Source organism: Dermacentor albipictus, chromosome 1 (assembly GCF_038994185.2).
Source record: "Dermacentor albipictus isolate Rhodes 1998 colony chromosome 1, USDA_Dalb.pri_finalv2, whole genome shotgun sequence".
NCBI lineage: Eukaryota > Metazoa > Arthropoda > Arachnida > Ixodida > Ixodidae > Dermacentor > Dermacentor albipictus.
In genome coordinates, this window is record NC_091821.1 from 379,873,481 (window position 1) to 379,901,389 (window position 27,909).

The window sequence follows — 27,909 nt, forward strand, 5'->3', positions numbered from 1 at the left end:
TCTGGCAGACACTCTTGCTTTTGATGTGTCGGGACGTTCTGCTAGGCTTGTCATTACTTCGGCGAAATCATTATAAAACGAGCTCACGAGACAATCCATATGGGTACAGGCATGCTTGGGGTATGAGCAGGCCGCAATACGTATAATGTCTACGAATTAAAGGAGTGTCAAATGAGATGTGAAACGTATACGACCCACTAGAAGACACAGGCCGTGGCAAAGGAGGCACGGCTTCTCTTGCAAGCAGGAGGCCAGAGCGAGCACTGACTAACCACGAATCCTTTATTAGTGCTTCCTTACACGAGCCAATAAGACGTCGCCACCTGCTCAGGCCTTGGCCGCCAGGGACTTGAGGTCAACGATGCACTTTTGCAACGCACTCTCCTCCTGCTGTGGTGTGATGTTCTTGAGGACGTTGTTGACGATCCAGTCGACCATGTGTTTCTGCTGGAGCCTTCGTGTCAAGTTCTGTACCTCGAGATGGTAGTCGAGCCTCTTCTTCACTTCCGTGTACACGGTCATTTGGCGCTGACGGAACTCCGCCTCGAGCTGCAGTGCCACGTTCTCGCGCTTGGCCTCGAAAAGGTAGTGCTGTCCTTGTGCCTGCCACTGGGCGACTTCTTCGTTCTTGATGGACTCCTTGAATGTTTCGATACCGTTCAACCGATAATTGTCGATCGCCTGCTCCTCCTTATCGACTTCTTTTTCCAGGTAGGCCCTCACCCCGGGCCCGAACTTCTTGATGGCATACCACGACATAAGAGCCAAAGTAAGACCGGAGGCGAACTCGTGTTCCATGATGAGGATTTCCTTGGAGTACAGGTAGACGACCAAGCCGGTGCCGAACAGGTAGGGGCCGGTGACGCCTGTCTTGTTGTAGAACACTTGAAACCATTCGTCCGGAATGAAGCCCATTCGAACTTTGCCCGGGTACAGCGGCCTCTTGAGTCGGGGAAAGTTCACCAGGTCCCTTTCAGGAGGCTCGTTGGGGACGTGAAGGATTTCGCGGCCATCTTTAGTGAAGGTAGGTTGGGTACTCGTCGTGCGTGTTGACGCTGTCGGCAGCGATGCCTTCAGAACGGTAGTCGCAGATAGTCGAGGTAGGTGCCTAAGCGCGGCAAGCTGCATTATACTGGTGTCTTGAGGTCAAGTACGGGCACAAAATCTCAGAAACAGTTGACCCCAGACGTCCTCTGCAAGGGAGGCAACGTGAAGTGATGTCGTTCGCGATGCGGTTGTGACAGCTGACTATGCCGCTGAGTGTCGTAGGTTGTCAGAAAAGAAAATAATTACTGTAATATATGTTTGGCTTTCACGACCCAAAATTTGATGCACTAAAAGCAATATAGTAAAAACATTCAATTGAAGACAAGAAAGAACGGTTGAACATCGCCAAACAGAGCGGCACGTCGGCACACTATGAAATGGTTAGTCATTCAGCGTTATCTTGCACGCTTTCTTACCGTTGGACGCCAGGAGAAACAAAGTTTCACCAATAAATGTGCGCCTTTGTTGCATTACTTGATGTGTTAACCTCAACATGGAATCGCACTTGCAACATGTTCCCATTAATGCCTGTTTGCCAGCGTAAGCATGCACGAAAATGTTGTCTGCTTCGTAGCGTTCCGCAGCACGAATTACTCGTAATGGCAAATGAATTTTTACAGGTATTCGCAGAGTTTATTGCGCAAGCAGGCACATGCAGCAGACTGCTCGGTGCGACACACTGCGATGCAAGCATACAAGCCAGCTCCCTTGAGGGAAAAGTAATCATACAGGAGAAATCACACTTTGCTGCATGCACGCTTTACTCGTGCTGAATTACTTCGGCGCTTCGTTTCCCGGCGTCCTCGTAGCATTTCTGACGCTCAAAGCATCGAAAGCCGATTTTTTCATCTGCGCCATCTTTTATGTTTGTTCGTTTTGTTGTTCAGCCGGTTCGACGAAAGGGCACATTATTGTGACGTAACCAGTTTCTGCGCTTCCCCAGAGCTCCGGCAGACGTACACAGACGGAGTTACCTTCGCGCCATTCGGACTTCAGCGAACGTAAGTTCACTATTCCTGACACGGAACCGTTTCCTTTCGAAGCGTGATATACCTCTTAACCCTGCTGCTCCAACCTCGCTAACTCCCCGCCCCAACAGAGGCCGCGTAACATGGGCCACCCGAGCGTAAGGACCTCCTCGGCCCCAGCGATATCAACAAATGCTCGCGGTGGTCCAAAGTGTGTGCGTGTGTGCGCGTGCCTTTGTGTGTATCTGCGCTGTGCGTGGTCACTGTTAGATCGGTTTCTTCTTTTGGTGTTTCGGGCTCGTCGGAAGAGGCTCTCGGAACCACCGAGTGTCCGCGCGCGAGCATGTGACAGCGTTTTCGCGCCGCATCCTGCCCCTAGGATCGCCTTCGATCCTGCTGCGCACGCCTCATTGAACGGCCAGCACGGAACCTGGGAGTCGCGGAAAGGGGGAGGAGGAGGGTGGGGGGATCATACGTGCTGCTGCGACGGGTCACAGCAGAGCAGCTGGGGTGTGCGAGCCGAAGCGCGCCACCGATGCTGCATACGCGGGTCGCGCTGTGGCATCCGAATGCGCATTTCAGCCGAGAAAAAGCAGACAGAAGGAAGTGCATCACACGTATGCAGCAGCTCGTGATTAGCACCACGCACATGCTTTACTACTGGTCCAGCGTTTAGAAAAAGAGAGAGCGAAATATGGAAGTGTGGGGCCACTTAGTTTGGCAGGTTGGCCACTCCCCGTAGAGCGGACTCGATCGCATTTCGAGGAACCGTTTAGCGGCCGATATAGGCTGATTCACTGTCGATGAGGCGCGGCATGCGGAGTCAATTTGGGGCACATGAACAATCAACCGGTTCTTAGTGCCGGCCCGCACGCGCGCACACGCCGTTGACTCGCCCGATGCTTCCGGGCGATTCCTTTTGCAGACTTCGGACTGCGCCCACTGCTGGACTGGGCATCTGGACTGGGTCGCCGGACGTTGATTTGGCCCTAATCACTTTGCTCTGAATTCCTTAAGGTCAGAAGACCTGTCCTTGGTGATCTTCGTCGCACTCATTTGGCCATTGTGGAGGTTTACTGGTCACTCCGAAATGTAAGCCCTCATCGGCTAACTTTCTCAAACCTTGAATGCCTAAATAGTGTACATTCTGCCGTGTATCCGCGTCGTGGTTTTCTCCGCCGGCTTTAGCCGTCGGGCGCACATCTCTACACGTACACTTCATTTTTCATTGATTGCATTGCATAAAAAAAACGATACAGAAGGAGATACACGAGATAATTTTGCTTGAACCAGTGTATCGACCTGCATTGGTTTCTTGAGATTCCTAGTGAGATAGAGCTGTATATTTATTATGAGAGAAAAGCTGAGAGGTCGGCCTGAATCAATGTTGTGACCTGCTACTCGGCGTTGGGGGAAGGGAAGAGGGTGTGGAAAGAAAGAAGTTGATTATGAGGATGAAGATGGTAGTGAAAAACTTGCACGGTCCAAGACTCTTCAGTCTTTTGTCCAGTCCACTCTCGTGCAAAAATTTGTTTAGAGCCTTCAGGCTATCAGGCTGGTGACGAGGATCAGGCGAAGGTCCCAATAGAACCTTTTCAGTCAGGGGTGCAACGACAAATTTCGACGAGATGTCTATCAGCGATTTTCTGTGTACATCAAATCGCGGGCAGATGCGCAAGAGGTGTTCTGTCGTCTCAGGAACACCGCATTCCTCGCAATTCGGGCTGTCCGCCCGGCCGATGAGATGCAGGTAGCGCCGAGTGAAGGCCGCACCTAATGGTAATCTGTGAAGCAAGCTTGCATTGCACCATTTCATGGTGGGTGGTATTCGTATTTCATCTCTGGGTCGAGTCCGTGAAGATAGCAATGACGATCGCCTGGCGAGGCCCACTATACTGCGGTATTATCGCACAGAAGTCTGTACACAAGCGCATTCTGGTCGTGAAAATGGGGTGGACATTGGCGCGGTATTGATGTGGGCCGTCTTTGCTTCCACGTCGGCGAGCTCTTCTTCCATGTAACAACCCACAATGTCCCGGAATCTATTGAAACCTTATGCAATGGCCTGCTGTTAGGGCGACAACGTGTGATTATTCGATCACCTCTTGAGCGATGACTTAGTAAGGTCCTCGTCTATGTGCAGAATCGATCACTTGGAGTGCCAGCTTGGAATCGCAAAATATAGTCCCAAGTCTGACGTGGCTCCATCGAGATATAACGAATTGCCTCCCCAATGGCAACAATCTCTGCGGCATTTGACGTAGTTTTGTGATCGAGGAGGAAGCGCTTACTCTTGTTCATATTCTGTAATGAGTTTCGTACGCGTGTCTACGGCAGTGTTTTTAGGTTAAACTTGCCTACACAGTACTAAACGTAAGCTCCATTTGTTGGAGCTTCGGGCCCTTTATCACCACGGGCAAAACTAAAAAAAAAAAGCTCTTTAAGAAATAAGTGGCCTGTTAGAAACGTTTGTTTTTTACGATGCCCTCGTACTTGTGAAAAAGAGAGAATTTTCACTTATAGCTGCAGTTTCGGTAGTAGCAACATAGAAATCGATTCTGACGAACTGGAAAAGTAATAGGTGCCACGTCGCACAGAACAGCTGCAATCCAAAATGGATCTGCATTTGCAGCACCTGTTATGTGCAGTTCTACGGTAGCGAGACATCGTAACAAGGTGGACTCAGTGGATGCATGTCATTCATCGCGTACAGCTTGTGGGTAGCCAGTGGTACAGGAAGGCGAGGAAAAAAAAAAGGGGGGGGGGGTCTATACCTTTCTAAATATTCTAAGTGTGCGTTGAGTATGTATAACTCTACTACTCGAAGTAAATCGAAGTTGCCAACTCTGGCGTCTTGGTCAGTCGCGGCGGAAATCCGCTATCTCTGCGAGCAGGCCTAGGTCTGCTTGATGATGTCGCAGTATACTCTTTTCCTCTAGCCGTAGCCACCACGAGTATCACCTTTGGAGCGTGTAACCGAGCAAACCGTTTTGTTATCGGCTTATATACGCAGCAGAACGGGGGAAAGCGAACGTGAGCGGAAAAGATAGCAGTTGCTGAGTTGATCAAATCTAATCGGTTAGCTGCGGCTCCCGCAGGTGCCCGATGATAAGCATGCTTCGTTGCGGAATAACGTATAACGTCATTTTAGTCTGGCTCCCCTGTCTTGTTCCCGTGATAGTAACGGCGGAGCCTTCTTATCAGCACGATAAGCCTTGTATCAGTACGAGGCTCACGGATGCGAAATGGTGTTACGAGCGCTGTTAGTTGGTTAGGACTATACGGAGGGAGAATATTGAGGCTCGTTTGGCGTGAGCATCGGATCAAATTAAGTGTGCCGCATATGAATCGCGGTCAACCCATTGCAGTCGCTTGACGACGTGCAAACGCCTTGGACCCGCGCAAAATAAATGGTGTCTCGTTGCGTATAGTTGGCGGTAGAAGCCAAAATTAAGTTCTATGTGGTTTAATGTACCAAGAGCCAGTGGATCAGGAGCAACTCGCCCAAGCAGTCCCTTTACTGAGATCTCAGTTTAGAAGTATACAGCGATTCAGCCAGGAGCAGTGAATGCGAGGTATTTTTGGAACCGTGTGTAAAACCGAGCTCTTGCCAGCAAGCTACACGCGAAGTTGGGCACATTGCTGCCACATAAATAAGTAAATAAATGGCGAGAAACATGGCGAGCCGCCAGTGTTTGCCTATATACCTGACGATCTCTTCGAAACCGCGAAGTAGAAACTTTAAAAGTATACCACCACCTGCCTGATGGTGTGTGGAATACACACACAGAGAGAAAGCCATGCTGAACAGCTTGCAGCCGGGGCAGGACTGTATATTACAGAAACCACGTGCGCTGTGGTTTCGTCTTGCTCTCGTGTCTTGTCGTCTACGCCGAGCCCCAATGCGTGCTGGCGTGCGTTCACCGCGAGTGGGCAATGCGCGATCAATCGACCAGACGCATGGCTGTGGCGTTCCAAGGCTGAGCGCGAGGTCCCGGGTTCGATGAGAGCGAAATGCACTCCTGCATGTTATTGGGTTTTCTAGCTGGTCGATATTTGTCCGGAAACCTCTAATACGGCGTATCTCGTAGCCGCGCAGCATTGCGTTGCAACGTCCAAGTCAAAGCGTGATTGGTTTGTAGCGCTGCTAGATTCTGTTGCTCTTGCCGAATTAACTCCGACAGGTGCAGCATTTCGCCTATACATAGCGGATTGTGCATGTGTGCATGCGTTCGAATCGCGCAGTGCAGACTTCGCGTATAGGGCGGGTGCGCGGCATTGGCTGCGCGCGTGTGGAAGAGAGAAAGTGCTCGCTCCGTGCAGCTTCAAGGCGCCGTGCTTGTTCGGCGCGAGTATACACGGAACTGGCACTGAACCGCCTGGAACTATTTCACCGGCTACAGACAGGCGGGCTTGTTCCAAAATCGGACGGTGAACTCTGGTCACGAAATCTGTAAGGTTCCGCATCTCTGCAAGTCCCCCTCCGGTGCTTGAAATTTGTGTCTGCCCGGCGTCAAATGATGGTTGCAGTGTTCCTCGCAGTGGTCTGTCGACCGCGGTGGTAGTCTCGACATCGCGCCGGCTTCGCTTTGACAGCAAGATAGTTCGCCTTTTAAAGCGTGTGTAACAGCTCCATTGGCGTTTGTCCCCTGCGTTGCTTTTTCGCGTGTTTAATGAAAGTTTCACCAAATATTGGGAAGGTGGGTGGGCACAGATCTCTTCGCCCAAACGACGCCAGTAAGAAGGATGAACTTAAGTTTTGAAAAGGCACAGAAGGTTGGCATGTTCCTCTTTTAGAATGGCTGATAAAGACGAGAAAATATATTAGGAGGAGCAACGGTGTAGACTGACGGTACTTGGTAACATAGTGCCCGAACCACGCCCACGGCATTCACGAGTGCGATCGATGTGGCCCACAACATCCTCTGGGATTGCGGCCAATCGGTGGGCGACACTACTAATGAGTCTTGTGCACATGGGCCGAGATACTTCTTTGGGAAGGTCTGTTCACAACCACGAGTAGAAAACCCGCGTTTCCGAGCCGTCCGTGCCGTTTTATATATATATTTTTAATCGGATTTTTGAGCAGTCACCTGGCCACGTGAATCGCGCCGCAAAACCATGAGAGGTTCCGGCGCCCGCTGGGCGCTTCACCGCATAGCGACATTCCTGCGCTCTCCTCGGGAGCCCAGCTGCGGGTCACTGGCCGTCACCGGCCGCCCATCAACGCTGCGTGAAACGGGCTTGGCTGTGTCACGCGGGAATCCCCGGATCGGTTAACCCTAAAGGCGTCGACCCAGACCCCACGTCGTCGGGCGCTTTTTCACAAGAGGGTGCGCGCATAATAGTAGTTCCATCGTGGTATGAACAAGCAGAATGCTCCGGCAGGCAAGCCTGCATGCCTGGGATGGTTCCGACACTATAGCGCTTGAAGTTACGCGTTTGCGTTTAGTGCAGGCACGGAAGCGCAGTCATTGTGGCGCGTATCGAAACTACTGATGGAACGAGAGCAGAAGCGCTTATACGCGCTCTGTGTGAATCGGTGGGAACTGACAAGCGCGGTCCTGGCCCTTCTGCGACAGTCGCCTTCGGTGAGTGGATCTGGTTTCATATCGGCGCTTCGGTTCCCGCGGACGTTATTTCGTTTCGAGTGCGATAATCGGCTTAGAGCAGACTGTTGCCGAATCCCTGTAGCATATGTTATTTATTGTCTTACTGTGCGCAGTTTGTAAATCCGCCATTTTTTGCTGCAAAGTAACTGCCATCCTTGCACAGTAAATTAGCGGGCTGATTTCGGAGGTGGAAGAAGAAGAGGAGGAGGAGTGCGCTTCGTGAGCCACGTATGTAGGCTGTCTCGCAGCACTGGAGCGGACGTCACGCACCATGGTGAACGCGACTGTGCCCGCGAGGCTAAATGGACGTGGCGCCGAGGAACGCGTTGCGAATATACGGGCACGCATGCTTGCACTCTTGTTTGGTTGACGTCGGCTGTGTATGGCTTCTAGTCCAGCGACCAAGGAGGTTTAAGAAAAACTGCTGGAGTGGAAGTCGCCTATACTATATTGTGTTCCTGTATATGCTCCGGCAGGGAGCAGAGTTGCGCATAGGTCCGGCATTATGTTCCAGCTATGCAGTGAAGCCACTCCTCTCGCCCGCGCAGAAGGCAAATGCCGCGCGTTGTTCCATTTGCTTTTTTGTCTGCTAGTCGCAAGCTACATGCGGCATTGTTCGCAGGTGCTGAGCGAGATGACACTTTTTTATGCAGGCTACGCTGGAACCATTGGTGTAGCCAGAGGGGAGTAGTGTTCCAATCTTCCGAAATTTTTATTTTGTATGTACATATATACACACACGAACGTGCATATAAGGCGTAGGACCCCATCCATCCCCTTAAATAATATCCCGACTACGCCCGTGGCTCGAACAGCTCAAAAGTTCCCGTCCAAACCCGCAGTGTATACCTTGCAACAAAAAGCGGTGCAATGTTTTTCAGCATGCACATGAAGTTTTCTCGCCGAGGCCGGAAGGTAAGAAATGTTTTGAAGGACGTTTAAAGAAAACTTCATACACGTAAGGTGGAGAATTGTGTGAGCGCATTTTGGCTGCCGAAACCAGCCGATTAATGATCGTCGCCAAGCGAAATATCGTTACCGCAGTTATGCGAGTGACCGTTAACAAAGCGTCATTTATCACTAACCTCACTAACCGTCGTACACAGCAGCTGCAGTTTTTCGATATATGCGCTGCAGACACATAGATTTAAACGCATTTCAAATGTTCACATGCGCACATTTTATGCATAGCCTATTTTAACTATTAATTCACACCGCAGACTAAACAGCTGCTTCGTATCATCAAATTTGCAAGTGGAAAATGATTCGAGATGCAAGGGTTTCTAAATCAAATTCATTTCGTACAAAGGAATGGACGACCAATGACTGCTGGCAGCAGGGCAAGAGTACTGGTTCTTCGAGCCTTGGGATGCAGAATTCAAAGCAACTGGAAAGGCAACAGGCTATTAAGAGTAACAACAGCCTATTTTTATTGCACTAATCACTCCAAGATGGCAAACTTGCAAAGTAATTATTCACACATTGCAGACTGTAATATGAGAACACATTTTTCTTGATCTATTCATACTACTCAGGTCAGTTTACTGTAGCACAGCGCTTATTAAGCATACAGGCACAATTTTACACTCCTCATGCCGACTAAGGCCGATCGAACAAGCAAGATAATTGCGGGCGGTAAGTGCTGAAGCTATCGCAGCTGCCTAATAAGCGAGAGCGCGCGAGGTTTTCGCTTACTACGCAAAAATGAACACTAGCACATCAATCAGCGCTACATGAAAATCAGAACGCCTAGAAAAAATCAGATAAAGACTGAAGAGAGAAAAACCAAGGTGCAGCGGACACATTGTACCTGCTAGTATTGAACTCACTGTTCGAGACCCGCACAGTCGGAACAATCGTGCAAGCGACACAGCAAATTGGGCGTGTTGGTAAGTTAACATTCTTAGCGCATATGTGAAGCGCGACACTGACGTGTCGTTCATCCTTCGTCCCGCGTCTGTGTCGCGCTGCACGTATACGCCACAAATCGCTCAAAAAGCTAACAACCTCTCGTGCCAGGCGTACGCATCTCGGCGTTAAAAGTGGTGTTACTCGGTATGAATGTTGCTTCGGTGTAAACAAGGCGAACGCACCTCGCGTATCGTGGTCCCTTTCGGAGCCGGCCGGTCTCGGCCCCTACGCTGTAGCCATACCAGCCGCCGGCGCACGTCTGTTCGTTCGCACGGCACCGCGTGAGAAGCCTTGCCACCTGCCGTGCGGTTTGTGCAGTTTGGTGCGCTGCACCCCGTCATACTGGAATACAAGTGTCACTATGGTGTGTTTCGTATCACTTCACCAAGGTCCTTGACTTTAATCTCGTCAAATATCGTACCTGCGACCCGCAGCCGATGAATGCAACGCATTAGCAGAACAGTTAGCACGCCCGACGATCCGCTGATTGTAATGTCGATGGCACTGACGGAAACGACGGGTAGGCATCGCGTGCGTGAAGTTGGCTTCGCAGCGGCGCGGTTGAACATTTGACGTCATTTTGCCCCACGTGACGCCGCTCGGCGAATAGCGATGCGAGCGGCGCCGGAAATGTTATGCGCAACTCTGCTCCCTGCGGGAGCATATACACCTATGGGCTCGGGTGAAGCGGTTGGCGGCCATCCTGCGGCAGGCAAGAAGCAGCCTACCAAGAGCTTCGCAGCGCTGTTCGCCGACTTTCCCGGCGGTTTTTAATTGCATAACGGATTTTCAAGTTCTAATGCCACACTGTGGGCTATGAGGCGAGTCATATTGTGAAGGTCTCCGGATCGCAGATATTCAAGTACTGGGGCAATTTTTCATTTTATCGGCATCAATATGCAGCTGCCGTCAAGTAGAAAAAAAAAATCGCGAAGTAATTAGCGTTTGTTCACATTCTCTATTGCAGTGTAGAAATTAATCAATCATGAAAGCTGTCAGAACAAAAAGAAACAATCAAAAACAAAGTGTGGCATGAGAAATAGCAGTACATGCAACAAACATAGGTGCTCATAATTATCTTCAGTATCGTCAGGCGTTGCCCGCGCTTTAGCATGCTCATTGAATAGAGAGTCTCGGAACGTTGGTAGCGGCCGTTTCCTTTTAAGCACGAAATATAATTGTTTCCTTTATTATAGAGCAAGTCAGTGATCATCTGCAACCTTATTTAAACGAGAAGGATAACGCTGACACTTCAGCTACTTGTATGTCATCTATCCGAAAAACACCCGAGCGCGCTAGCACATTTTGGGATCCGCACAGCACCGCGCACGGCAAGTTACGAAAAACACGAAACACACAAGCTGCGGCGACTGGCGTGCTTTTGCGCCCCACCCCCCTCCCTCTGCAAGATGGCGACGACGCAGCGGCTTCACTTGACGGGCGCTTCCTCCACTCCAGCAGTTTTTCTTTAACCTCCTCGCCAGCGCCCCATTATTACACTTGACACGTAGTTGACAGCAAATGCGCAGTCGGTGCGAAGAATGGCCGTCTACCATTCGCACACGGAAGTAGGTGTTTCTCTCCGTTGTGCCGCCGACCTGCGTATCGCCTTTCCAGTCTCGTATACAACGCACACAATCATCCGGTGTGCCGCAGGATGTCAGCAGCGCAAGGTCGTATACGTGTTTCGTTGAGTAAACGCCGCCACAGTTGTACACGTCCGTCTTCCGCTTCAAGCCAAGAAATACCTACAGCAGCCTCGAATGGGGACACGCGCGGTCTCAGTGCGAAAGCTCTGTTTTACGGCGAAGCTGTATATGGCTTGGTTCTGGGGGGAAAAAAAAGATTGCGTGCATATATCGAGCTGCGTAGATCGAGAATTTCTCCCCACACGTGGGCCGATCCCGAAGGTAGTGCAGTACCGGGCCGACCCGCGGCGGAGGTGAAGCAGGCTTTAAGAGGAAGATTTAGCTCGGACCCAACTCCCACGCGACCTTTTCAGATATATGTAAGACGCAGAAACGCTTTTCTTAGAAGCGGAATTTCGATTTGGGGCGTGAATGTCGGTAAAAATTTTCAAAATTCTGAAAGTTTGAAAAAAAAGAATAGAAGCACGAAGTTTACAAATTGATAGCTCTTCATCAAGAGCAGATATCGCGGTTCTGTAAACGGCGTCCGTTAGATTATTTAATGCGGACAAACTCGATGTGTCAATTTATACCTTACGTGAATTCGTTGCGCTGTCTACAAGAGTTCTGCAAAAGCTGTATTTCCATATTACTTTTTTTTTAGATTCATATGTAACATAACAATTTTGTCCGCTTTAGATGTACTATTAAATGCAATTAAGAGAATTGTGATATCACTTTTCATTGCTGAGTTAGAGTTGTAAACTTCGTAGCTTCCCGAAAATTTGCTTTTTTTGCCAATTTTTAATAAAAAATTTGGTGACCTAAATCAGAAGTTCGAAACCAACAGCCACTGGATTTTAACTTTTTCGTTTAGATGCAACAAACCTCGTCAAACTTGGTGCAGTGGATGCCGAGGAAAACGAATTCTCCTTTCACGTGTATTTAGATAGGAGCACCCGAAATAAAGCTCCCTCTTAATTAAGCACTCCGCCAACTTGCAAAGGTCCGAATGCAAGCCCTATCAGATATTAGGCTGATAAGAATAGATACTACCCGCGTCGGCCACGTCTCCGTTTGCAGCGCCCTCAATTTGTCGGCGTTCCAAGCGATTGCGTATCTCCTCTCCTTTCCCTCCGCTCTCCCGTGGTGGCGCTCCCGTAAGCGCGCTGCCCGCCAAGGCCGCTAGGCAGAAAGAAATGCGAACCGTCCATGTGACCCCGATCCCGCAAACATGGAACTTTTCACCGGGGCAGCGGTCAGGTTTCAGAGGGAATTCGAGGGGAACCAATTTTGTGTGGCCTGTGTTGTGTTTGACCGCTTGGGGTTTTAAGAGTGACCTCACAACCATTAGAGCCACCACGGTGGGCGGATGTGGAGCACGCCTTTTTTTGTCCGATGCCGTCACGTAGGAGAGCGGGCACGTGGCTAATAAACCCTCGCATGCTACCTGATGACATCAAGGCTGACAGATTCGAGACTCTCGCAATGAATGAACGACAGAAAAAGGAAAACCGAGGGGCTCGATTTCTGTTAGTCGTGAGCATATGAAGCCAACAGACAATGAAACCAAGGAAAGCGTCGGGGAAATTAGCTGTAGTTGAAATTGAAATTTAGAAAGTAATAAATAAACGAAAATGAAAGTGAACGCAAAGATAACGTGTCGCCGGTGGCGACCGAACCCACAACCACTGTGAGTTCGGTATTCGACGAACCTACTGTGTTCCGGTATTCCTTAAGCTGTTTTGCGGACAGGGCTAAAACTCTCGATTCATATTAACCACCCACTTCTTTTCAAGCTTCTGCGCTAGGATGGTTCAGGTCAAGCTTGTGCAGGCTACTGCTGCAAACAGTCGCAACGAAGGAGCCGTGGTGTCGTTTTTACAGTGCTAGTACTATATTATTATTCACGTTTTAGCTTATTCGTATAACCCGAGTCCTTCATGGAAGGACTCTGATATACCGAAGGACTCTTTTGTAAACATCTTGCCATTTGCGGATTACCTGGTCGTCGAGACGTGGATGCGTAAACGTGAGCAGCCGGGTTGTTGGAGTCACTCGGTGATGTAAAGCTCAACCCCGGGAAAATACAGAGCAGTTATTGCGTGTAACACATGAACGTTGCTAACGCGTTTTTTGTTGTTGGACGAAGCGTCACGATATGTCGCCACCAGCGTTGTTACTGCCTTCCAGGTCTGCGGTAAACCGGTATACACATTAAAACTCTGTAATATCGCAGTGTGGTGGAAACATTGTAACTCTTGTTTTACGGGAGAAAGAGAGAAAAAAAAGTGAAAGTTCGTTTTGAGGTGCATCTTGTGCTGGGCCAAATTATGTGTCGAAGTATGGTCCCTAGAATATTCATCTAGGGACCATAGTTAAGGCGAAGCGCTCTTAACGAATATTCGCGGCCTCTTTCATTTGCATCGCGTCATAAACTCATGCTCATGGCATAACCTGGTCAGTATACTTTCTCGAACACGCAGGCTTTGCATAGGACTATTTGACGAATATCTGCTGCTGATGAACACCTGACGTCGACTGTGACGCCTACACAGGGCTGCGACTCTAAAGTGCGTGACGCTCTTCCAGGATCAGGATTTCGTGAGGGCGTAATGAAACACTTCTTAGGGATGAACACGAAGTGAAGTCTTAGGAACAACAAAGAATCTGAAATAACGTTTCGGCCGATGTGCCTCTTCCTTGTATTTGTGCTTCGAGTTGTCAATTAATTCGGCCCCGCTTTGCCATTTGCCAGCCTCCTGCTTAAGCACCGTCCGCGGAGAGGCGTTGGCCCCGCGAGTTGGATCCTCGAGCCAAGACTAATTATTGCTCAACGGCGAAGCTCTCTTTCCGAGAAACCCGCACGGATGTTTTCTTTTTTCTTTTCTCTTAGCATTGAACTGATGTCGGGTGGATGAATTTTTGTAACCCTTTCACCTTTATACAGGCTCCGGCAGAACTGATTTGCTGGTAAGCATATTTAGGAGGCGCTGCGCTGCCCGAAAAGCGTGAAAGTGCGTTCGCGTATACTTACGACTACACTGCGTAAGTCTGCGTAACGAAGTACAGTCCCTTCGCCCTTCGATCGCAACCACTATCATTACGAGATTTTAAATGCGGTTTCATAAGATTTCACGTACCTTGTTAGATATGGAGCTGGTTCCTGAGGCTACTTCGAGTTCCCCAAACCGCTTCGAGTGGCAGCACAGCTAATTGAGGAATGCGGAAGCAGGAAAGCGCATTCCAGAGAAGCGGCCGAGCAAACAAGTTCAAGGCAACAAGTTCGTGCGTCGCCGGGATTAGAAGGGAGCCTGGGACAATGGAGCGCAATCGACCCCCTTCGTCTTTGAAGAAGGCTGTTGCCACCGCTGCGGAGCCGAGTCGCCGGGATTTGCAGGTGGGCGTCGGACAATGGAGCAGGTGCAGCCCCTCCTCCTTCTCCGGCCTAGAAGTGTTTGCCAGTCTGCGTGGCAAGACCGCAGAGAGCCCCGACAGGTGTGCCACGCGACACGGGCGCCTACCATTGGCTGCAAGTGGCGTCATCGGAGTGGACTCTCCCATTGGTCAAACATGACGTGACTTGCAGTGCTCGAAGGGCTTATAAGAAGCCTTCCAGAGAGACCTGAGCATCCTGGGACATGCCCTGATTCCCTTGACAGACCTCTCTCGAACTTCTTGCCGCGGGCCGCAGCGTCCGAGTTGCTGCCGGCCCGTAATGACAGTACGTCTGATACTTGACGCTCTCGTACCCTGTATATAATGTAAAATAAAACCTCCCAAGTTTGGGTCTTCATCCCGGAGTCCGTCCCCCAACCCCTACATCTGGTTGGCAGCGGTAGGATCGCCTCCGAACGCATCAGCTGGTGGCAGCGCTACGGATCAACCTTCGTCGAGACAGATCCTAAAGAACCGGGAAGAGCGAAGAAGAGAGAGCCTTCGTCGAAAGAGGTCCGAAGAGACTGGGAGTATCGAAGAAGGAGCGAGCCTTCGACCCAGGGAGTCCGGAAGGAACCGGCAACAGCGGACGAACGAACCGGATGGCAGGGTGCTGCAACCGTAAGTGAGCGCGTGGTTTTTTTCCTTATGATTCGCCAGACTCAAAGGTTGTGTGTTCAATTTTGATAGTTCTGGGAATCGGGAATTTGTTGCATTGTGTGTTTGCACAAATTAATTAAGGAAAACAGTTTTAACCACCTGTCGGGGCAGCTGCCATGGATCTTAGAAGGTTGACGAGGTTAGACTTGTTGTTGGTGTGCGACGATTTGGGAGTTGAGGCGGACGAACGGATGGAAACGCCAGCTATCATAAAGGCGATTAACGATAGTGGCAATGATGATAAAAGCATTGAGCTTGCTTGGGAAGTGATACAGGAGCCACGGGAGCGTGTGCGTCGTGTACGTTTGCGAGAGCGTCGTGAGCTTAGGAGTGAGCGTCAGCGTGAAGAACGCGAGAATGAACGGAAGCAGGAGCTTCAAGAACTTATTCTTAGGTGTGAGCGTCACGGACGTGAGAATGAACGCGAACGTGAGCGAGAGGAAAAGTATGCGAGAGAGAAGGCAGCACTGATCAAAGAGATAGAGTATTGTGATCAGTTATTGGCACAGAGAGAACGGCTGTCTGAGAATTCTGTAGGTAGTACAGAGCGAAAGAATGAGGAAGTGTCTAGCGGACTTTCGCCAGAAGCCGACGAAAAGAGTAGTGCCTGTGAGATTAGCTGCAGAATCATAAGTGAAGGGAAAAGGCTAGCTGCTAACGATGCCTTAGTGGCAACAGAGGCCGTTAAAGGCCGCAAGGAGAGCGACGAGGTGCTGTGCCAACAGATGACTGTAGAGACAGCTAGGCCAGCTGCGAACAAATTGGCACAGTTACCGAGCGTGTGCGTCGCTGGTAATGTTAGCGAGGTTGCTAGCGAAGAAAGGGGTACTGCTGACCAGACAGAAGCGAGCACCCATGTAGAGCCAGATGTGCGTGCAGAAATGAAGTGCGAGCTGGACGATGCAGTTGAGAATAGTTCTCGGGGTGGCGAGCTCCGTAGCTCACGAGAGAACAACTGCATTGTTCAGGGATCGGTGCGGCTCTCCGCCAGTCTAGATGGCCTAGATAGGGATGATTCAGTTAATCATTCGGACTGTGCGCGTGAGACAGCGATCGATACCGACGGGCTGTGTGCCGATTCACAGCGTGCGCTGGGCAATGTAGTAGAGGGCAGTTCGCAAGAGTGCGAGTTGTCTTACTCGAGTAAAGCCTGCTGCATTGTGCCAGAGTCGGTTGAGCTGTCCGCCAGTCGAGGCAGAGAGAGAGTAGATTTAAATGTAAATCACTCAGACAATGCGGGTAAGAGGCCGATCCGGGCCGACGAAATGTGTACCGGCCAGCACGAGGCACGAGAAGGCGACATAAAAGTGAGTGCGAAGAGAAAGCGCCGTAAAAAGAAGCGCAGTAAAGACCGAAAGACGGTAATTAATGTAGCGCCGCCAAAGATGGCAAGAACCCCAAATGGGCAGGGCGCGAGGAAGAAGGTGCGGTCGTCTAGGACGATGTTGACGCATCCAAAACGTTCGAGCCACAGGTCAAAGGGGGACCGCGAAGAATGTTCTGCACGGACGCGGACAAAGGGCACGAGGCAGTTAAGCTCCTCGTCGTTCCGTAGTTCTTCTCATAGCTCAGCGTGCAGTTCGAAGAAACGCAAGGTGGCAGGACGAGACCAGGTGGGGAGTAGCGACGCGGTCGATCGAGCTTGTGTTGAAAGCGGGGCGCGGGGACGCAAATTGGCAGGAGACCGTAACGTCTTGGGGGAGCTGATAGTGAATCAGCCCTTTTGTTGTCTCTCGGCAGCCAGAGTAGCTTTCAGACCACGTCCACCCCGCGTTCGACTCAAAGTATGAGTCAGACGGAAGCGTTTGGAAAAGGAGGCCTGGAGCGCTTCCGTAGAAATGAAGTGTCTTGTTTTATTTTTGAGCATCGGAAAATTTCGCGATTTGAGACTAGGTTTTCTTTCAATATGTAAACGTATGAGCTTTGTTTGTGTTTTTGTTTGAGAAGCTCGAGATTTGAAAGATGCGTTTTAAGTGAACATGTAGTCTCGCGAGATGCTCATTAATAAGTAGATAGGCTTTTTTTGTGTGTGTGTGTGAGTAACCTGAAGGTCAAGGTTATCGTCGAAAGGCCTATGGTAGAGCGCGTGTGTTATTTAACCTTCTTTCTTTTTAAGTGTTGAATTTTCTAAGGTTAAGCGCGTAGATTTTCAGTGAGTGCATGAGTTGCACTGAGAGGCGTTCTTAGTTCCATTAGCGCGTGTCCTGTGTGGACGGAAGGAAGCAGACTTTATGACTGGGTTGCTCGTTTGTGTTGAGGGCAGCCGTATTCTGACTTCTCTGATAGGTATGCATGGAACGAGTTATTAAAAGACGCATTATTTTAAGACTTTTGCGGAGTGTGTAAGTCCCGCGAGTTTAATTGTTCGTTTATGTCACGTGTCCTGTAGGACTTTCAGGAAAGAAACGTGAGTAAGCGTGAATGAAAAGTTTGCCTACAACGCAAGTACGCGTTTTGTTTAGTGACCACAAGGCTAGTGCGCTTGTGATTACGTACTTGTGAGGTTGACCAGATTGTTCAGTGGCACCATTACGTGCGATAAGTACGCCACTGCGATAGATTGGAAACATGCTGTTCGTGTAGTTAGGCCACTTAAGTTATGTTCGGCTGTTTTCATTTGTTGTTTGCATCGTCAACGACCCTTTTGTTTTGCAACAACAATAGTACTCTGGTCTTGTCGGCAATCGAGGAGAAATGGATAGCTGTTTGGAAGGGTGGTTGGAACTGTTGTCAAAATTGGGGAACTAAAAGATCAGGGTTCATTTTGACGCAGTAATAGCCTGGCGAGTCAGGGGCGAAGAGCCTGCGCTTACGCGTGGTGCAGCGCTGTGTTGTTTGGTTTGTTTGACGTTTGTTCTCCAGGGCCCAGGATCCCGAGGGTTGTCAAACGAGGCTCGACCCCAGTACCCTGCAGCTTCTTTCAGCGTTCCTCCTGGCCAGCGAATTGAGTTCACCGGCCATTCAGAACAACCGGGGCGAGGACGAGCTGTTAGATATGGAGCTGGTTCCTGAGGCTACTTCGAGTTCCCCAAACCGCTTCGAGTGGCAGCACAGCTAATTGAGGAATGCGGAAGCAGGAAAGCGCATTCCAGAGAAGCGGCCGAGCAAACAAGTTCAAGGCAACAAGTTCGTGCGTCGCCGGGATTAGAAGGGAGCCTGGGACAATGGAGCGCAATCGACCCCCTTCGTCTTTGAAGAAGGCTGTTGCCACCGCTGCGGAGCCGAGTCGCCGGGATTTGCAGGTGGGCGTCGGACAATGGAGCAGGTGCAGCCCCTCCTCCTTCTCCGGCCTAGAAGTGTTTGCCAGTCTGCGTGGCAAGACCGCAGAGAGCCCCGACAGGTGTGCCACGCGACACGGGCGCCTACCATTGGCTGCAAGTGGCGTCATCGGAGTGGACTCTCCCATTGGTCAAACATGACGTGACTTGCAGTGCTCGAAGGGCTTATAAGAAGCCTTCCAGAGAGACCTGAGCATCCTGGGACATGCCCTGATTCCCTTGACAGACCTCTCTCGAACTTCTTGCCGCGGGCCGCAGCGTCCGAGTTGCTGCCGGCCCGTAATGACAGTACGTCTGATACTTGACGCTCTCGTACCCTGTATATAATGTAAAATAAAACCTCCCAAGTTTGGGTCTTCATCCCGGAGTCCGTCCCCCAACCCCTACATCTGGTTGGCAGCGGTAGGATCGCCTCCGAACGCATCAGCTGGTGGCAGCGCTACGGATCAACCTTCGTCGAGACAGATCCTAAAGAACCGGGAAGAGCGAAGAAGAGAGAGCCTTCGTCGAAAGAGGTCCGAAGAGACTGGGAGTATCGAAGAAGGAGCGAGCCTTCGACCCAGGGAGTCCGGAAGGAACCGGCAACAGCGGACGAACGAACCGGATGGCAGGGTGCTGCAACCGTAAGTGAGCGCGTGGTTTTTTTCCTTATGATTCGCCAGACTCAAAGGTTGTGTGTTCAATTTTGATAGTTCTGGGAATCGGGAATTTGTTGCATTGTGTGTTTGCACAAATTAATTAAGGAAAACAGTTTTAACCACCTGTCGGGGCAGCTGCCATGGATCTTAGAAGGTTGACGAGGTTAGACTTGTTGTTGGTGTGCGACGATTTGGGAGTTGAGGCGGACGAACGGATGGAAACGCCAGCTATCATAAAGGCGATTAACGATAGTGGCAATGATGATAAAAGCATTGAGCTTGCTTGGGAAGTGATACAGGAGCCACGGGAGCGTGTGCGTCGTGTACGTTTGCGAGAGCGTCGTGAGCTTAGGAGTGAGCGTCAGCGTGAAGAACGCGAGAATGAACGGAAGCAGGAGCTTCAAGAACTTATTCTTAGGTGTGAGCGTCACGGACGTGAGAATGAACGCGAACGTGAGCGAGAGGAAAAGTATGCGAGAGAGAAGGCAGCACTGATCAAAGAGATAGAGTATTGTGATCAGTTATTGGCACAGAGAGAACGGCTGTCTGAGAATTCTGTAGGTAGTACAGAGCGAAAGAATGAGGAAGTGTCTAGCGGACTTTCGCCAGAAGCCGACGAAAAGAGTAGTGCCTGTGAGATTAGCTGCAGAATCATAAGTGAAGGGAAAAGGCTAGCTGCTAACGATGCCTTAGTGGCAACAGAGGCCGTTAAAGGCCGCAAGGAGAGCGACGAGGTGCTGTGCCAACAGATGACTGTAGAGACAGCTAGGCCAGCTGCGAACAAATTGGCACAGTTACCGAGCGTGTGCGTCGCTGGTAATGTTAGCGAGGTTGCTAGCGAAGAAAGGGGTACTGCTGACCAGACAGAAGCGAGCACCCATGTAGAGCCAGATGTGCGTGCAGAAATGAAGTGCGAGCTGGACGATGCAGTTGAGAATAGTTCTCGGGGTGGCGAGCTCCGTAGCTCACGAGAGAACAACTGCATTGTTCAGGGATCGGTGCGGCTCTCCGCCAGTCTAGATGGCCTAGATAGGGATGATTCAGTTAATCATTCGGACTGTGCGCGTGAGACAGCGATCGATACCGACGGGCTGTGTGCCGATTCACAGCGTGCGCTGGGCAATGTAGTAGAGGGCAGTTCGCAAGAGTGCGAGTTGTCTTACTCGAGTAAAGCCTGCTGCATTGTGCCAGAGTCGGTTGAGCTGTCCGCCAGTCGAGGCAGAGAGAGAGTAGATTTAAATGTAAATCACTCAGACAATGCGGGTAAGAGGCCGATCCGGGCCGACGAAATGTGTACCGGCCAGCACGAGGCACGAGAAGGCGACATAAAAGTGAGTGCGAAGAGAAAGCGCCGTAAAAAGAAGCGCAGTAAAGACCGAAAGACGGTAATTAATGTAGCGCCGCCAAAGATGGCAAGAACCCCAAATGGGCAGGGCGCGAGGAAGAAGGTGCGGTCGTCTAGGACGATGTTGACGCATCCAAAACGTTCGAGCCACAGGTCAAAGGGGGACCGCGAAGAATGTTCTGCACGGACGCGGACAAAGGGCACGAGGCAGTTAAGCTCCTCGTCGTTCCGTAGTTCTTCTCATAGCTCAGCGTGCAGTTCGAAGAAACGCAAGGTGGCAGGACGAGACCAGGTGGGGAGTAGCGACGCGGTCGATCGAGCTTGTGTTGAAAGCGGGGCGCGGGGACGCAAATTGGCAGGAGACCGTAACGTCTTGGGGGAGCTGATAGTGAATCAGCCCTTTTGTTGTCTCTCGGCAGCCAGAGTAGCTTTCAGACCACGTCCACCCCGCGTTCGACTCAAAGTATGAGTCAGACGGAAGCGTTTGGAAAAGGAGGCCTGGAGCGCTTCCGTAGAAATGAAGTGTCTTGTTTTATTTTTGAGCATCGGAAAATTTCGCGATTTGAGACTAGGTTTTCTTTCAATATGTAAACGTATGAGCTTTGTTTGTGTTTTTGTTTGAGAAGCTCGAGATTTGAAAGATGCGTTTTAAGTGAACATGTAGTCTCGCGAGATGCTCATTAATAAGTAGATAGGCTTTTTTTGTGTGTGTGTGTGAGTAACCTGAAGGTCAAGGTTATCGTCGAAAGGCCTATGGTAGAGCGCGTGTGTTATTTAACCTTCTTTCTTTTTAAGTGTTGAATTTTCTAAGGTTAAGCGCGTAGATTTTCAGTGAGTGCATGAGTTGCACTGAGAGGCGTTCTTAGTTCCATTAGCGCGTGTCCTGTGTGGACGGAAGGAAGCAGACTTTATGACTGGGTTGCTCGTTTGTGTTGAGGGCAGCCGTATTCTGACTTCTCTGATAGGTATGCATGGAACGAGTTATTAAAAGACGCATTATTTTAAGACTTTTGCGGAGTGTGTAAGTCCCGCGAGTTTAATTGTTCGTTTATGTCACGTGTCCTGTAGGACTTTCAGGAAAGAAACGTGAGTAAGCGTGAATGAAAAGTTTGCCTACAACGCAAGTACGCGTTTTGTTTAGTGACCACAAGGCTAGTGCGCTTGTGATTACGTACTTGTGAGGTTGACCAGATTGTTCAGTGGCACCATTACGTGCGATAAGTACGCCACTGCGATAGATTGGAAACATGCTGTTCGTGTAGTTAGGCCACTTAAGTTATGTTCGGCTGTTTTCATTTGTTGTTTGCATCGTCAACGACCCTTTTGTTTTGCAACAACAATAGTACTCTGGTCTTGTCGGCAATCGAGGAGAAATGGATAGCTGTTTGGAAGGGTGGTTGGAACTGTTGTCAAAATTGGGGAACTAAAAGATCAGGGTTCATTTTGACGCAGTAATAGCCTGGCGAGTCAGGGGCGAAGAGCCTGCGCTTACGCGTGGTGCAGCGCTGTGTTGTTTGGTTTGTTTGACGTTTGTTCTCCAGGGCCCAGGATCCCGAGGGTTGTCAAACGAGGCTCGACCCCAGTACCCTGCAGCTTCTTTCAGCGTTCCTCCTGGCCAGCGAATTGAGTTCACCGGCCATTCAGAACAACCGGGGCGAGGACGAGCTGTTAGATATGGAGCTGGTTCCTGAGGCTACTTCGAGTTCCCCAAACCGCTTCGAGTGGCAGCACAGCTAATTGAGGAATGCGGAAGCAGGAAAGCGCATTCCAGAGAAGCGGCCGAGCAAACAAGTTCAAGGCAACAAGTTCGTGCGTCGCCGGGATTAGAAGGGAGCCTGGGACAATGGAGCGCAATCGACCCCCTTCGTCTTTGAAGAAGGCTGTTGCCACCGCTGCGGAGCCGAGTCGCCGGGATTTGCAGGTGGGCGTCGGACAATGGAGCAGGTGCAGCCCCTCCTCCTTCTCCGGCCTAGAAGTGTTTGCCAGTCTGCGTGGCAAGACCGCAGAGAGCCCCGACAGGTGTGCCACGCGACACGGGCGCCTACCATTGGCTGCAAGTGGCGTCATCGGAGTGGACTCTCCCATTGGTCAAACATGACGTGACTTGCAGTGCTCGAAGGGCTTATAAGAAGCCTTCCAGAGAGACCTGAGCATCCTGGGACATGCCCTGATTCCCTTGACAGACCTCTCTCGAACTTCTTGCCGCGGGCCGCAGCGTCCGAGTTGCTGCCGGCCCGTAATGACAGTACGTCTGATACTTGACGCTCTCGTACCCTGTATATAATGTAAAATAAAACCTCCCAAGTTTGGGTCTTCATCCCGGAGTCCGTCCCCCAACCCCTACAACCTCGCTACAACATAGATTGAAGTTGAACGTATTAACCTAGACTCTCCGCTCGCATGTGCATTAAAATTATATTGTGAGGTTTAACGTCCCTACGCAGCACAGTGACTTACTAGAATTATTAGAATTAATTTTGACCCCCCCCCCCCCCCTCCCCGGTGTTCTGTAACGGCGCCTAAATCTAATTACACGGACCGCGTACGCGGACCCGAAATATATACGGACCCCATCGAACCCGCGCGTGCTCGTGCTCATTAGCACAACGCCGTATAGCCACTGCTGTAGGTGGACACGTATACGCTCGACCCTATGTAAACAAAAACAAAACAACACAAAATAAAACAAAAACAAAAAACAATTCCACCTATATCCTTATGGTTGTAGGTGCATGGTCGAGCATTTGAAAGAATTGATGTCAAGTGCAGGTCGTCCTTTGTATACTGTTTGCCCATATCTTGTGGAAAGGTAAACATCGGCCAAACGAGTCTGCGTGTAAACACGAGAGTGTTGGAGCACAAAAGGTCACTGGAGGGAAAAATTCGTTCCCGCATTAGAGGGCATTGCTCACAACATGGGTGCTGACCGCTTTACAATGACACTACAGTTTTATCGCACCATAAGGATCAGCTGACCAGGGAAATAGTGGGAGCTTTTCGCATTTACAGGGGAGCAGAGGGTTGTATCAGTCAATCATCTGTTCTTCTGAGCCATCGTGAGGTTGCCTTTTTGGAAGAACACCAGGAAAAAGAAGAGAAAAAAAATTGTGCAGTAAAAAAAAAGTGTTAGGGGTGCAACAAATGGGATAGGATAGCACACCATGATAGATAGGTTTTCGATCTTTGACGCCCGAATTTGCGCGGGCAAATGAATTTGAAAATGCTTAAATGATATTGCGCGACATAAAAAACGACACGGACGTTGGCCCCGCAGAACCTCGTCCATATTCCAGAGTCTGTTGCGTTGCCTGAAGAGATTCGAGAAGTCCTATCTCTCGGGCCGAAGTTTGCCATCCAAACCAAAAGGCCCCCTAGAGAACTTCTGTCCTACGTTCGAGATGTCTCAAGGCTCGTCCCAGACCACGAGGTAGGCCGTATCGTATCGGAAGGTGTGGATGTACTACAAAGGCACAAGCAACCGAAGGCGAGGATTTCGGTGAATCGGGTGGCCTCTTCTCTCGTGGACAGTGCGCTGTGTGTAATTCCTGCCGATAAAGAAGGCGGTTTTGCTGTTTTACCTGCTGAAGACTTTAACGCCAAGGCTCTAGAAGCCATCAGTGCCACGTTTAACTGTCATAGGGAGGTGTCGCTGGCCAAGGTAAAGGCTGTGGCAAAGCGCATGTGCAACATACTTAATCTGCAAAAATTAACCAAGGCCTTTGAAAACAGCAAGCGAGATCACCTACAAGTTTTCTTCAGTGCCAAAACGCATAAACCCGGTGTTCCGTTACGGGTTATTGTGTCAGAAATTGATACTTGGCAAAAGCCGTTGGCGGTGTTTTTACAACAAAAGTTGGGCCTCCTGCCTGTCGGCGACCCTTTCCTCGTTAAGAGCTCAGAAACTGTGATTGAATTTTTGAAGTCACATTCTGACCGTGGTCTTCAGGCGTTTTCCATTGATGTAAAGGATCTTTATTATTCCTTGCCACATAGAAGCGTTCTGTCCTGTGTGGAGCAATGTATAGATATGGTGCTGTTTCCTTCCAGAATGAGGCCGGTATGTCTTGCAGTCAATTTTTAGAACTTTTACAGATTTATCTTAATTCCACCTTTATCACTTGGGATAACCAATGTTTTTTGCAGAAGAGCGGAGTTTGTATTGGCTCTTGCATTGCTCCCATTCTTAGTGACTTGTTTTTATCCTGTTTAGACCATGACATTTCTTTACAAGTGCAAGGCACTGCAGTTTTTAAAACATTTAGATACGTTGATGACTTTTTAATTTTCATTGACTGCTCTTCTGATGCCTTCATTCTGGAAGCTAAGAAAGCGTTAGAAACGTTTCAGAAGTGCTTAGCCCCCCTTCAAACTACTCATGAGATGCCGGTAGATAGGTCTCTTCGTTTTCTTGATCTTCGCCTGAATTTTCAGGACAGCCACACGTGTTGGTCGTATGAGCCGCGAGCCAACAAACCACTTCTGCCGTATACGTCCGCACATTCTAAGCTTGTTAAGCGGGCCATCGTCAGTTTGTGCTTCAAGAATGCCCTTAGCAAGTCTTGCTTCCATGTTGTGGACGTAAGCTTAGAAGCGCAAACTTCACGGTTGTCCTTGGCTAGATATCCTAGGGTGGTGCTAGTGTCTGTCGTGGAACGCATCTTAAGAGAAGCGCGATCCAGTACGCAGAAGTCAGTTGCCGATGCCCCTCCTGGCACACGCCCTAAAGTTAGTGTCATACCTTACACGCACGGGATATCCCACAACTTGAAAAAGATTGCCCAAAGAGCGAATGTAAGAGTTGTTTTTTCTGCTCCCGACAAGCTCGGCAGGCTTTGCAGGCTGACGGATCCAAATGCCGTCCCTTCCGATAAGTGCAGAAAGCATCACCGAAAAAAGTTTGTCGAGTGTGTACACCGGGTGGTGTACAACCTTCCGCTTTCATGTGGGAAGAAATATATAGGACAAACTGGGCGTTGCCTCAATGATCGGCTCCGTGAGCATAGCAACAATGTTAAAAACGGCTCTGGCGGTTTCTTGGCGATCCACTGTCGCGATCATGGGTGCAAACCTCTTGAGGATCAATGTACGATTGTTTCCCGTGGCAGTACGCAGCTCATCCGTGAGATATCTGAAGCGCAGATGATCGCAAAATTGGGTGATGCGTGTGTCAGCTTCCCGTCTCTGGCTCTCACAGAAAAAGAATTACGTTACTTGGACGCGGCATCACACGACACGTAACCATGTTACATGATTTTGCACTTCATTTCCTTGTAAGCGCATGCGCGATCTACGTTGCCTGCCATGTATAAAATGACGCAGTGGTACAATAAACTTAGTTGAAAGTTTGCGCTTGGTGTGTCGTCTTCTTTCACGTCCGTGTCGTTTTTTATGTCGCGCAATATCATTTAAGCAATGGATTACCAACTTGCCCGGAATGCTGCTCTCATTGAATTTGAAAATGCTTTTAATCTTGCCTTGCTTATCTTTGACGTCTGAGGGTGCGCAGGCATATAAATATGAAGTGTTTGTTCCGAAATAAAGTAGTTGCGAATGCAGCGAGTGTCGTGATTTCTTGTGCGTCTTCGCGTTGTCCTTGTCAGTGCGCTGCTTACTGAGGTGGGGGGGTTGTGAGTTCGCAAAATGCCGTGAAGACTCGGATGAGAATGAGCGTTCGGGGAGGCCGCATGCGTCGCTGGCGGAAGAATCTGGACCACTCACCATTCACTCCGGACCTCGACCCTAGTGATTCCCAACGTTTTCGGTCCGCGGGACGAGTTTCTGGCAGTTCACGTAAAACAAGTTCGCGTAAAACGATGAAGCCAGGACAGCAGTCCGACGTTCCACAGTTCCACAGTCAACCGGACGAATTCTACCACAGGGGCATGCCAAGTTTAGTGCTGCGATGGGACAAATGCCTATACCGGTGTGAGCACTGTGTGGAAAAATATTGTGAGATACGTAGAATAGTACGCATACGTAATTACCTGTATGTACCTTAATTTGGCTATTTTGGCCCTCGTCTTCAGATTTTTCGTGCAAGTAATCTCCGTCGCTTCGAGAAATCCGGCTTAATGACTAGAGTCAGGCTGTCTGTCCCTGTTCATTATTTTTTTTAATTCTGTATGTTCGTAAAACAAACACACATACACACACACAAACACACACACACACGCACACACACACACACGCAGACACACACGCAGACACACACACACACACACACACACACACACACACAAACACACGCGCGCGCGCGCGCGACGGCCACGTCGTTCAGGAAGAATTGCTGCCGTGCGAGTTGTTCGCATAAACACTGGAAGCACACTGGATGATATACTTGACAGGAAGGGTGCTCGCGACACCGCGGCAGGTCTTCCCCCGTCTCGCCAGACGGGTGTGAATCGCAGGAGTGCACGACATGAACACCGAGGTGTTATATATCGCCTGCAGCCCTGTCATTTGCTTGTGTGTACGTGTCAGATCCTCAGCCATCGCCGTTTGTCATTCCCAGCTGACGTCTTTACCGCAGAGGTGGTAAAGGAAGCGGTAAATTTCGAGCTCGAAAAATTTGCTCTAGCTTTCTTCTCTCTCTCTCTCTCTTGTGGCCATAGGGAGGCGAGGGGGGAGAGAATCTTTCCTCTTATTAACAAACTCAAGTCGGCGGGGCACGGTCAAACCTTCGTAAAAAAAAATATTAACAATAAGAAAATAGCGAGGGAGTCGCCCGGCAGCTCTCGTATAGCTCGCGAGAGCCCGTTCACCTCCTCCTCCTCGAGCCCCATGCAAATCGCCCGAGGAGGTCGACGGCGTCCGTGACCTCGCCAGCTGTCGGCACACGGTCTGTATACGTGTGCGCGCGTCCGCGTCATCATCTTCCGACACTTGTTCGGCGTCGCGGCAGCGAGGTCCTCGTCGTACAACTTTTCTGTTGCGTCCGTGTCCGCGCTGTTGGCATTGGCGCTCGCGTAGTCGGCGGAGTCCACGCGCCCATGGCCGCATTTTTAGTTGTTTTCGCCTCATCTTCGGTCGGGAGCGATGGCAAATTTCCCTTAGTAAGATCGAATTGGTAAATGCGTTGTGTATATATATACAATCGGGAAACATTTTGGGAACTATAGTTTCTTCGTAAAATCGGGTTTCGTAAAACCGGGGTTGACCGGCGTGCTGGTGAAACTTCAAACTAAGGTCAATGTACAATTCTGCACCGGGATACGGACAGACCAGCACACACATATATATGTACGAACGGTTAATTACGGACAGACAGTTCCACACGGATCAATGAAGCCGTAGTATGATTTAATGAAATGCTTTAATGATACGCATTAATGAAACCATAATATGCGACAAACCGTGTGGTTAAAGAAAATAAACATAAAGGAAT

At 50.0% G+C, this 27,909-nt stretch overlaps 2 protein-coding genes across 2 annotated transcripts in view; one reads left to right on the forward strand and one right to left on the reverse strand.

The window, feature by feature from the left end:
• Positions 1–264: 264 nt before the first annotated feature.
• LOC135900278 (ATP synthase subunit b, mitochondrial-like) lies at positions 265–1,244 on the reverse strand. Its single transcript, XM_065429723.2, has one exon. The coding sequence runs from the start codon at positions 1,126–1,128 to the stop codon at positions 328–330; it is 801 nt and encodes a 266-aa protein (XP_065285795.1). The 5' UTR covers positions 1,129–1,244; the 3' UTR covers positions 265–327.
• Positions 1,245–1,717: 473 nt separating this feature from the next.
• Positions 1,718–27,909, forward strand: part of LOC135900275 (zinc finger MYND domain-containing protein 11) — a 106,655-nt gene continuing 80,463 nt past the window's right edge. The window contains exon 1 of the mRNA XM_065429718.2: positions 1,718–2,048. The gene's annotated coding sequence lies outside the window, so the exon portion shown is untranslated. The remainder of the gene's footprint in view (positions 2,049–27,909) is intronic.